This window comes from Chiloscyllium punctatum, chromosome 7 (assembly GCF_047496795.1).
Source record: "Chiloscyllium punctatum isolate Juve2018m chromosome 7, sChiPun1.3, whole genome shotgun sequence".
Classification (NCBI taxonomy): Eukaryota; Metazoa; Chordata; class Chondrichthyes; order Orectolobiformes; family Hemiscylliidae; genus Chiloscyllium; species Chiloscyllium punctatum.
The window spans coordinates 61,530,899-61,543,749 of NC_092745.1; the positions used below are offsets into that span (position 1 = coordinate 61,530,899).

The following is a 12,851-nucleotide window of genomic DNA, read 5'->3' on the forward strand; positions in this document are numbered from 1 at the left end:
CAGTTACAGCAGGTGGAGCTTTCATCTATAGATAAGCAAGTGGCTTTGTCCCAGATGTTAATCTCATTATAAATGGTTTGGAAATTCGTAGACAGGAGGCCAGGAATGAAGTGTAAACAGCCATTCATCAAATAATATACAGAATGCACTCTGGGGCTTTGAACTTGATTGGTTATGAATCAGGAATAAGAGTATGCCACTCAGCCCCTTGAGCTAATTTGCGATTTGATTAGGACATGACTGATTTGGTTATAGCTTCAACTCCACATTCTTGCCTACCCTTGACAACGTTTAACATCTTAATTATCAAGAACCTACCTACCTCTGCTTTAAAAATATTCCAGGACTCTGCTTCCCCCATTTCATTTAGGGAGAGAGTTCCAAAAACTGATGACCACTCAGAATTTTTTAAACCTAATCTCTATTTTAAAACAAGCACAGGCAACCCCTGATTTTTAAGCAGTGACGCCTAGTTCTAGACTCACCCATAACAGGAAACATCCTCTCCACATATACCCTATTCAAGATCCGTCAGGACTTTATAAGATTCAACTGAGTCATTTCTTTCTCTTCTAAACTCCAGCTAATACAGACCTCTCACCTGTCTAACCTCTGCTCACAAGACAACCCACCCATTTCAGATATCAGTCTAGAAAAAATTCTCTGAACTGCTTCCAATCCAGGCTTGACTAATTGTTTGACTTGGGAGTAAATGAGTCTTTCTTCATTTTGGTTGTCTTGCTGCATTTTGCTGCTTCTGTGCAATATGCCTTAATTAAAAACAATCATTTTAGCCTAAAAAATGATTGTGTGGGATGTGATGTCCTTTGGAGCATACAGAAAAATGGTGGGCATCCCACATGGTCTCAAGTGCAATATATGGAGATTAAAGAGGTGGTGTTATTCCTGGGGCAGGCTATCCCATTCACACCAGAAATGAAGACCTCACTCATTGGAGACTCAGTGCACTTCACATTCATCAAATCTAATCGATAAGACTGTTTTAACAGCAAGTGCTCCACAGTGCTCTGATAGGTTCATATCATAAGCCTAAGTCATGGAGCATGCTCGAGTGTACAATTTTCTAACACAGAGACAGGAGTGCTATCAACTGAGCCAACCTGACAAGAGGAAAGATAAACCAGCTCAACTTCTCCCTTCTTGATTACTTACAACTTCGGAGAATCGATATAGATCCAAGTGATCAAATTGTCCAGGAATACTCTGCACAATGGAAGGGCAGAGAGAGGAATGTATTTGTGAAGAACAGCTGTTCTGTGCACTTACCTTTCAAAGCCACCTCCATTTCGCTCTTGCTATTTGCAGCATGATGCCATGTAACCAGCAGCCCATCCTTCCTGTCAATCATTCCCTGTTGAAGTAAGTACTCCAGTAGGTCCCCACCTGGACTGAATGATCCACCTCCATCAAAGTCCTTGGCTGAAGTTGCAAATAAGAATATTATTTAGATTTTACTTGTCATCACTTTAATTAAGTTGTTCTTCTCACCCTTTTGGTTCACACACTTTTAGTATTTTATTGCATTGTGACATACAAAGTGTTAATGCAAGTGACTGGGGTTTTTTTTCTATATCAATCACAGTCAAATCTGATTGAATGGTACGATGCAAGTGAAACAGATTTGGAAATCAAGCGTATGCCAAAATATTCTAAAATTGCAGTGGTATTCAGCTAACACCCTCCCCACCCAACCTGCCCTTATTATCTTATCATTCTAATTCCAATATGTCCCATAGTGTGAACTGATAATTGACAAGTCAGCCTAGCTTATTAATGAGAGCTACAGAACCATTCCACTCACTATTAATTGGTGTTTGTTCTTCGTGAATCAATCTAAACATGCAACCAAAGCCCTGCTGTTAATGTGGTCCTAGCTGCACAAGCAGCAGGAAGTTTCCCAGCATTTTGTACACACCCAATGTTCCCTTATGCTATGTTAACATGCTCCACTAAGCTCTGGATTTAAGCATGTATGTGTACCCCTACAAATTTAAAAGAGAAAAGGCGTTCTCCAGAGTTCTGTCCAATATTTATTCCTCAATTAGCATTACTAAAATAACTTAGCTGTTTATCATCATTGTCTTTCGTGAGAGCTTGCTGAGTGTGAATAGACTGCTTCGCTTCCTATATTAAATAGTGACTACACTTCACAAGGGTTTCAATGGCTCAAAAGTTTATGTGTGGCCCCCAGATCACCAATGTGCAAGTTCATACAACTCACAAAGACAGTAGAGTTTGAAAGGTTCTGTTTCAGACTTCTCGGCTTCCGGATCTGATCTAGGAGAAGCTCAAAGTAGACAAATGAATCAGAGACACTGTGACCAGAAACATAAGAAGGGTCTGGGGACTTCTGCCCACTGGCTCCTTTTGCCATGCAATTAGTTGGAAAAAATAAGTACAGTAGAAACCACATGATTCAATGTCAACTGCAAACTTAAAAGCAACAGCCTATGTTCAGCGGATAAACATATTTGTGGATTACAGAGACCAGTGAAATCTCGGGTGTGATCTTTATGGTCTGTGCTGGGTTATCTGACATTCCTAGCATTTAACTTCACTAAATCTAGCTGAAGCCATCATATTATAATCTTTGCTGGACAATATCTGTGTTCACACACTGGGTAAGCAAATCATGAGGTTCTGCCATGATGCCCTCCATTGTTGAACAACCAGCCTGCACTCAAAGCCAAAGTGAGTGGAATAACCTTCAAATAGAGGACGGGACAACCAGCAATGCTGGATTTTTCACCAATTCCCACCCCACAGTAGCTCCCCACACCAACCACCCAGACCCATTCCCATAGATCATTCACCATCGTCAGAAGCAACGAAGAATTAAAAGGGCCGGGGCGGGGTTGGGGGGGTGGGGGGGGTTGGTGGTAACTTGTCTGGGGAGACGGGTGTGTTGGGGGAAAAGCCAGATCTTGATGAAAGCAGAATAGTGTCTGCAGTGAGTAATTGAGGTGACTTTCAAACAGGGAGTGTCTCAATCAACAACACTCTGCCCAAATCTGTAAATCATCCAACATTATCATTAACGTTTCTAGTGCTTCAGAGAATTCATCAGTAAAAGGCACTGTCGGTTCTCAGAGCTCTGTGGTGTCTGTAATGAAGATAATTACAAGCAATTATGGAGCTGCGTGACTGAGTCTGAGTGCAACATAAAATAAGATGATACAGGGAGAGGTTTTGAATTGCAACGTTTGGTCACAGCTATCTAATTAAAAGGCAGGCAGCCTCCAATTCTGCAGGATCATTTCACATTGCCATCTATAAACAATATCTACACACTGATAGCATCCTTTATTGGCTCAACCTATAGACAAGGTTCGTTTTGAAATCTACATCTTATCAGTTTTTGACATGGAGTCCAGACAGTGCAAAAGCAGCAAATTGTGCAGATCTTCCGAGGAGTGGCAGGTGGAGTTTAATTTAGATAAATGTAAGGTGCTGTATTTTGGAAAGGCAAATTAGGGCAAGACTTATACACTTAATAGTAAGGACCTGTGGAGAGTTGCTCAATAAAGAGACCTTGGAATGCAGGTTCATGGTTCCTTGAAAGTGGAGACGTAGTTAGATAGCATAGTGAAGGCAGCATTTGGTATGCTTTCCTTTATTGGTCAGATCAGTAAGTATAGGAGTTGGGAGTTCATGCTGCAGACATTGGTTAGGCCACTTTTGAAATATTGTGTGCAATTCTCATCTCCTTCCTATAGGAAGGAAGTTGTGAAACATGAAAATGTTAAGAAATGATTTTCAAGGATGTTGCCAAGATTGGAAGGTTTGAGCTATAGTCAGAGGCTGAATAGGCTGGAGGTGTTTTCCCTGGAGCATCAGAGGCTGAGGGGTGATCCTACAGAGGTTTATAAAATCATGAGGGGGATGGATAGGGTAAATAGACAGGGTCTTGTCCCTGGGGTGGTGGAGTCAAAAACTAGAGGGCATAGGTTTAGGGTGAGAGAGGGAAAGATTTTAAAGGGACCAAGGGGCAACTTCTTCACACAGCGGGTAGTGTGTATGAAATGAGCTGCCAGAGGAAGTAGTGGAGGCTGGTACAATAACAACATCTAAAAGGCATCTGGATGGGTATATGAATAGGAGGAGTTTAGATGGTTATGGACCAAAGTGCTCACAAATGGGACTAGATTACTTTAGGATATCTGCTCAGCATGGACGAGTTGGAGTGAAGGCTCTGTTTCCGTGCTGTACATCTCTATGACTCTCACTCTATGAAGGAAATTATCTCAGTAAAGAGTACTGAAAGCAGGAAAGGGGCTAACAAATAACAATAACACACGACAATTTCTGGATTTCTTTCCCATGCACATTGTGTAGTCCTAATGTGTTTTTATAGATGTATTTTGTGTACCGATTGTTTGGACTCCTAATGTTGAAGGATTATCAGCAGCAGTGTAAACACCAGCCTCAGGAACTCACTGGGCAAAGAACTCTCAAACATGAACTTAGGCCTGAGTGATCCACTACTGGGCAAAACTAAAATTGATCAATTACAAACTTTTTCACCAGATTTCCTGTGGCAAAATGTTGCTCCAATTGATTTATTTTAAAGCTCATAATGTTTTAACATGGTTAGATTCAGTTTCTTATCCATTATATACAGGCAGCTTTAAGCCAGGATTATTACATTTCTAGGTAGTTTTGGACAATTGTGGGAAAATAGTGCCAAATATCAATCCTTTCAATTGCACAGCAAAGGCTGTGGCTAGGCAGACATGAGAACAACACATTCACACATCAATGGAACAAGCTTTCACCGCTGAAGGAAGTAACTTAGATTAATGTCCTGTCCAGTAATTTCTTATCTAGGCAATGAGAATTTCATGTTCCAAATCCTATAGCTGTAGTGAAAAAGGGGATTCACTCTCTCAAGCAGCTTTAATACACAGAAAAGATGGTGGTTTACTAAATTAGTCAAATGAAATGAAACAGACGGTTCTTCATCTTCAAAGTAAAATGGAAAATAGATGGAAATACTCTGCACCTGTGGAAAGGAAACTGAATCAATGCTTCAGGTCAATGATTTTTCATAGAGCTGCAACATGTTCGTGATTTTGCGCAAGGTATGGGTGGGACAAGGGCAGAGGAAAGTCTGTGATAGGAAGGAAGACAGGGCAAATAAATGGCGGAATAGTTGGTCTTTCAGGGCCAAAGGGAATGGTGATGGTGGGAGAAAAGAAACAAAGAAACCAAATATGTGCCTACTGACTGAAAGAAAAACTAAGACGAATTGGTCTGAAATGTTCGAACTCAGGGTTGAGTCTGGAAGACCATAAAGTTCTAAAGCAATGATGACGTGCTGTCTGTCAATCTTGTATTGCTCTTCATTGGATCGATGCAACAGGACTGACATACAAGGCGGGTAGCTGGAAGTTTACATACTGAAGGGACTGTTTTGTGAGGTGGTCACCCAATTGGCCCTCAGACTAACATGGTGGAGGATGGAGGTGGATAGCGGCTGGACAGCCATGCTGAAGAGGAGATGGTTAGGACCAAAATTTTGGAAAATTTCCAAAGTGACAGAGGGCATCAGTACAGTCACAGAGGTAGATGGGGAAAGACTGGACAAGGGGAGAAATAATTGAGACAAGGTAGGAAGACATCAGTTTAGTTGGGCAGGAAGAGTTTGAAACGATGGTTCCGTTAAGGCAGCTGTAATGCAGATCACGGCAAGGAGATTGTTCTTTTTTGGCCCATGTGCTTTTAAGTCTTTAAAATGTATGATTCAACAGCTCTGTCATTGATGACATTCTTCACTTGTTGTGATACCCATTCCCTGCAGAACACACTAACCTGCAATGTTTCCCACAGCAGGACATTTTCACAGTATTGCTCGTGTATTGAGATGATGTGGAGGTGCCAGTGTTGGACTGGGTGGACAAAGTCAGAAGTCACATGACACTAGGTTATAGTCCAACAGGTTTATTTGAAATCACAAGCTTTCAGAGTGCAGCCCATCTGTCAGAGGTAGTGATAGAGAAGAGCACAAAGACACAGAGTTAATAGGCAGAGAGATCAAAAGATCGTACAATTGGTGTGAGTGGAGTGTCGAATAATTAGTCTCTGTAGGTGACCGAGAGTGTCAGACGGTGTGAGTAAAGTGTCACAAGTGAAGGGGTATTCTATAGTCCAATTAAATGATTAAAAATGGAGCGAGAGACTACAGCATGTTCTTTGCAGCCTTCAACATGTCATCGATGACAATGATCATCTTGCCAAGATCATCCTTACGTGCCCACTTCTTGCCTTCAAACAACCACCAAACCTTAAACAGATCACAACCCCACACAACCCTACCGCAGCAACCTCTGCAAGGCATGTCAGATCATTGACATGGATACTGCCAACCCAGCAGATACTTGTGTGACTTGGCCAATATTGTCTACCTCATACACTGCAGGAAAGGATGCCCCAAGGCATCGTATATTGGCAAGACCGAGCATACACTATAACAATGGATGAATGGGCACTGCGCAACAATCACCACACAGGGATGTTCCCTCCTAGTCAGGGAACACTTCACCGGTCAAGGACATTCATTCTCCGATCTTCAGGTAAATGTCCTCAAAAAAGTGGCCTTTGAGATACACAACAATGCAGAATCACCAAGCAGAAACTGATAGGATGCTGCCTGACCTGCTGTGCTTTTCCAGCAACACATTTTCAGCTCAAGCAGAAACTGATAGCCAAGTTTTATGCCCATGAAGATCTTGGGTTCATGTCGTGCTATATGTGACCCCAGCAGATGCTGGAGATTAGAGTCAAGCGTGTGGTGCTGGAAAAGCACAGCAGGTCAGGCAGCATCCAAGGAGCAGGAAAATAGATGTTTTGGGAATCCTAATGAAGCGTTTTTGCCCAAAACGTCAATTTTCCTGCTCCTCGGATGCTGCCTGACCTGCTGTGCTTTTCCTGCACCACACTCTTGACTTTACTCACGCTGACTAACACTCTTGGTCATCCACAGCGATTTATTATCTGACACTCCACTCACACCAGCTGTATAATCTTTTGGATCTCACTGCCCTTGATCCCTCTGCCTATAAGTTCTGTGTCTGTGTGCTCTTCTCTCTCACTACACCTGACAAAGGGGCTGCGCTCCAAAGGCTTGTGATTTCAAATAAACCTGTTGGACTATAAACTGGTGTCGTGTGACTTCTGATTATGTATTGAACAACACATTAGAAAAGGTTGTCTTATTCTTTAGTCCTCTATCTAAAGACAGGTCTGACCCACAGTGCTGTGACCACCACCACCAACTGGACAAGGATTCCAGATCAACCCTGCCCAATCTGATCCACAATGGGTGATTAGAAAAGTTTTACGTAACCAATATGGCCTTCAATTGATTATTTGACTGAAATGGGAATTTTCCTTCATGGCATTTTAAGGTTTTTATGTCAGACTCTGGGTGCTCATTGTGCAGCACCTGTTAAATATATAAATATTGATATAGGGCTCCGTGGTACAGTGGTAGTGGTCCTACCTCTGGACCAGAGGCATGGGTTCAAGTCCCACCTGCTTCAGAGGTGTGTATTAACATTTCTTAGCAGGGTGATTAATAAATATCTATAAACACTGAGAACATCAAATGCTTGTAGCTTAAGTTTAAAGTAAAGAAATCACTGTGCACAGTCATTTGAGTACCTTAAAGTAAGTGTCACTTTAACTATGTCAAGAAGAATGAATGTTGAAGAAAACTGATGTGACAGCAGTTTGTCACTGATATATCACTCAGTAGTCCCTGAAAGTGTCACTAAGAAGAACAGCAGTGTCTGAATGTATGATCAGTTTGCTACTTAAGGACAGGACATGTGTATTTATGTTTACAATCGACAATGTCTTAAAATTACGGCTTACTAATAATACACTGAATGTAGACTTTGAACTTAAAACTCACATAATCCCTACAATAACATGAATATAAAATGACAATCTATCTTGAAGTTTACAATTAGGTTATATCTATGACAGACTAAATTCTGTAAATTATTATTAAGACTCAATTTATCTCTACTGTAATCACTAATAGTTAAGCCTTCAGTGGCGTAGACCATATCCTGCAGTTGTAGGGAAATGAAATAATGGCAGTAATACAGATTTGTGTCTGCTTCCTGTTTGAAATTCTCATCCTTGTTTTCAAATCCCTCCTCGCTTTTCCCAAACTCTGCAGCCTCCTAAAACTCTACAACCCTTTCAGATTTCTGTGCTTCTTCAATTCTGGCCATTTGTATATCCCAATTTTCTTCACTAAACAATTGACAGCTGAACTTTGCTCCTAAACTCAGGAATTCTTTCACTAATCTTTGTATATACTCTCTTTCTCTAAGCTGCTGCTTTCAACTTCTCTCTTGGACCAAGCCTATCCTAATATCATCCTATGTGGCTTGGTGTCAAATCTGACTAGATTACAGTCCTGATAATATTTATAATGATAAAGATTCTACATAAATGCATGTGTGTAATTGTTGATGTCTCACAGGTATTGCACTTCATTGAATACTGAGTTTTAATTTTTAATTCTAATTTAATGATTGAAGTTTTAATTCTGATATTGATTGGCCTGGTTGAATCTGTAATTAATACCTTTAGATTGAAGTTAAGCAATTTAAGTATACATTTGATGTAAAAAATGTTAAACAGGGAACAATTTAAAGCTTGAATGTGAACATAAAGACGGGAATGACATCAGTTACTAATATTCTATTCATGGGCCACTCACTGGACTTTATCAAAATGAATTTGAGCTATGGGAAAGAGTAGGGGAGAGAGATTAACCAGACACAATAGTCTAAATTACCTTCTTTTGTGCTGGATGTTTTGATGATAATACAATAATTGGATTTGATAGAATATTATCAATTATTTAACATTTGGCTAATTTACAGAATTGAAAATGTGTTGCTGGAAAAGCGCAGCAGGACATTTTCAGCTCTGATCTCCAGCATCTGCAGTCCTCACTTTCTCCTCCTATTTTACAGAATACCTCAACAAACAGCTACAGACTGGAATTTCCTCTAGTGTATCTACATCATATTACTATCACAGCTTTGAACTTTCTCACCATCTTTAATATACTGAAATAGTGCTGAGTCAATGTGAGGAATGACATTGCCTACTCGATGTGCATGGTGCTTAACTTGCCCACCCCCTCCCCCATCAATTCTCCTCCAAGTTCTCAGTGAATGTGCTGCTTCTCGTGGAGTTATGATTCCATAGGAATCTGCAGCCCAAAAGGCTGTGGATGGGAGGACATGTGAGTGCACTCTTTATAAGTGAATTTGAAAAGGCATTGTCAGTGCATTGCTCAAACACTGCCAGCATCACAACTAAACCTAAATTTTTAGCAATGGGATTGGATCTGGGAGGTGATTATATTAGAATTTGGCTATATGTTCATTCTATGGATCAAAAAGGTTACATTTTTGCACAAAGCCTATGTGATAGTCTCTATCTGAGACTTCCAGCAAAGTGCACAGTGATAGCAGCACATTGCTGTGAGAATCTGCTTCATAAAATGCAGCGAGAATGGAAGGGAAGGAGTAGCTATTCGGACCTGTGAGCCTATCCCACCATTCTGTTAAATCATGATCGATTTGTACCCCAACATCATTTACCTATCGTAGATCCTGGTACACTTATCCAATACAGCCCCGTCTATTTCAGCTCTGAAAGCTACAATATCCTCGCACCCACAGCTTTTTGGAGAAAATAGTTCAGTTGTCACTATGTTTTGGAACAAACTGTGGTTTCTGATTTCATTCCTGATGGTTGCCTCCTTCTTTTTGATCCCCTGCCAAAGGGTGTGGAAGATGTAAACATTTTATCCTATATTGCATAAAATGCAGGGGGGGTATCTCTGGTGTCCTGGCTAAAAGTTGTCCAATATTGATTGGCATCACAAATTAACACATTGCTATTTGTAGGAGCTTGTTGTGCACAAATTAGCTGTTACGTTTCCTACATTATAAGAATAATTACACTTCAAAAGTACTTCAGTGGCTATAAAATACTTTGCAAGATCTTGTGGTCATGAAAAGTGCTACATTCATGCAAATCTTCAATTTAACCTCATCAAGTCACTTTATGATTTGAACATGCAAACTAAATTGTTCTGTAACATTCTAAATTTCAAGGAATACATACCCAATTCATACAATCTGCATAATTTAATCTTCCAGACCCTCAGATTATTTTGGTGAATCTCCCTCCAAATTCGATATATCCTTCCTGAGGCATAGTTCCTAAACTGAGAGAAATGCTCCAAATGGGGCCTGACCAAAACTCTATACAACTGAAGAATAATTTCTAGTCTTATATTCCCAGACTTAGTGTTGTTCATTTTGAATATGCACTGTTGTCCATTTTGTTTTAATTGATTCTAGGATATCTGAGCAATCACATTTTTCTATTGTGGTTTGAATGATTATGGGACATGTTATCACTGGGATAAAAAAGCAGAAGTATAGGTCAGAGAGATCACAGTGTTGAAAAAAATTGAGCAAGGCGAACAAAACAACTGTGGAGAAAAGAGGAAGCAAAATGATTCAGAAATAAATCCTGCACCAATGCCGTTAATGAAGGGTTCACTTCATAGATGTTGTGGCTGAATCGCTGATTGATTCCAGCTATTCCTATTTTTGTTACTGAAACCACAGTGTTACACTCATCTGATATTTTCCACTTCAACTGAATATCTCCACTATTTTAGTACACATATGTTTACACCTGAGATGCTGTTGGAATCAGAGTGCCATCTTGAGTTGTCACACAGGCTCTTTATCTCACAGATACAATTCCAGTGGGTCCCAGGACTCTTGGGCTACATAAGCCAGATTCAATGCGTACTGCTGGAGTTTGCCATGCACTGGATTCAGAGACTTGATACTAACTTGTGGACAATGCTGCAGTATGTTACAAAGGCAGTGAAGAGGTACCAAAGAGACAATGGGTAATGGACAAGTTGGAAGTTAATTAGAAATCCTTCAAGAGAGTGTAATAATGAGTAAAAGAATCAAAAGATGCCCATCTGTTAGAGTTAGCTTTATTAATCACAGTGTAAAGATTCTATATTTGTTATTGGGCCAGAAACTCAGTAAAAATGGACAAATCTCTCACTCCCAGTTACAATCCAGCAAGTCTCTGTTAGAATGTGTTCATAACAGGGTCAGACCAGGTTCAAATACAATGTGACAGCTTTCACAGTTGAATAACTATCAACACTTACAATTCAAGCATGAAAACAGAAAACCACCACATGGGTGAATATTACTGAATGCCTTCTGCGTGTAGAACTAAAGCTCAACACAAGAGATAGGAGAGAGCTGACGGCTTCAGTTTGTTAATTATTTTGTAATCGTTCCAGCCCATCTCTGGAATGAATATTAATGTCTGTAAATTGTAATTAGCTACAAATCCACAGAACCACCTCAGCAGCCTCTTCTAGCAAACATTTGTATAAAGAAAAGCTTTCATTTGCAATAATTATTGTAATACAGTCAATGAAACAGATCATGTATGTACAGCAAGTTCCTACATGCAGCAACATGTTAAATCCAGAATAATTTGTTTTTAAGATACTGGTTGAGGAAACTTCTCAATGGAGTGTCAATGTTGATCCCTGTGCTAAGGTCCTGAAATGGGACTCATCCTATAACCTTCTGACTCAGAGACAGGACAGCAACAGAGCCGCAGCTAAACTGAAAAACACCCTCTATATTATCTTTGAGAAAATAAAGCATGTTGTAAATGTTTAATTTATAAAACATGTTTAACAAGGACACCCAGCAATCATAATAAATGCAATTTGAGTACTCCTGGATCATTTACCAGTGTATGTATACAGTAGATATATATATATATAGAAGATGCCTATGTCTATATGTCCTGACAGCTCTATGCATGATCCAAACCTGTAAGTGCTTGAGAGTGATAGGTTGCTGGCGGTGAGAGACAGCGTGTGACAGTGTATGTATGAGGCAGACTGGATGGATACCTCGTTGTTTTTATGATCCGGTCTGTTTCTGTGTGTGTGACGGTCTGTGTGTGGCACAGCAAGTTTGTGGATGTGTCAGCGCAGATGCGAGACAGTGAAGGTTTCTGTGAAAGGGGCACTCAGCCTGTGTGTTTATCTTGTGTGGAGAGCTGACAGCTCGGACACGCTGGGTTAGAGTGCCAGATGTGGCAGCATTGATCCCTGTGCCGTGAGCCATAAGACTCCCTCTCAGAGCTCTGGGGGAAGGGGTTACACCGTCCCTCCCTCTCGGGCGGAGGTGGGTACTGCAGATGCTGGAAAAGCACAGCAGGTCAGGCTCTTACCTGGGAAGAAGTTCCTATAAACGGCGAAGTATCCCACCAGGGCGAGGTAAGCAGCGACCAGCAAGGCGAAGAAAAGGCCGGCCAGCAGCTTCCAGCGCCGGCGGATGGAGAATCCGTCCCTCCCATCCTTGTAGAGAAACTCTCGGTCCGGTACCAGCTCCAGCATCGCGGCTCCGGCCTCTCTGCTCCCCCTCCGCTTCCCCCTCAGGGTTTTCCCAAAGGCCTGGGAGGAGCTCAACCTGCTCCCTCCCCTCAGAGCCGCCCAGTTCCTGCTTCCCAGGCAAAGAGCACCCTGATCATGACAGAATCAACCGCCTCACACACATCACAACTCTAAAATTAGAGGAACCACACAGTGTCTCAAAAGTGTAGACGCTAAGGGAACTAAGTTTAGAAACTATTTGATATGGGATGAAATACAGCCAATTCCACGGCGCCCCAGACAAAAGCAGAGAGCGGTATTGACACTGGTTGGACTTTTCCACTCGGTTTCAAAC

At 41.1% G+C, this 12,851-nt stretch overlaps 1 protein-coding gene across 1 annotated transcript in view; it reads right to left on the reverse strand.

Annotated features, from left to right (window-relative positions):
• Nucleotides 1-12,567, reverse strand: part of fam151a (family with sequence similarity 151 member A) — a 36,809-nt gene extending 24,242 nt beyond the window's left edge. Inside the window, exons 1-2 of the mRNA XM_072573757.1 lie at nt 12,355-12,567; nt 1,288-1,440 (exon numbers count right to left, since the gene is read on the reverse strand). Coding sequence (XP_072429858.1) covers nt 1,288-1,440; nt 12,355-12,520 — 319 coding nt within the window. The 5' untranslated portion in view covers nt 12,521-12,567. The remainder of the gene's footprint in view (nt 1-1,287; nt 1,441-12,354) is intronic.
• Between the last annotated feature and the right edge of the window lie 284 nt (nt 12,568-12,851).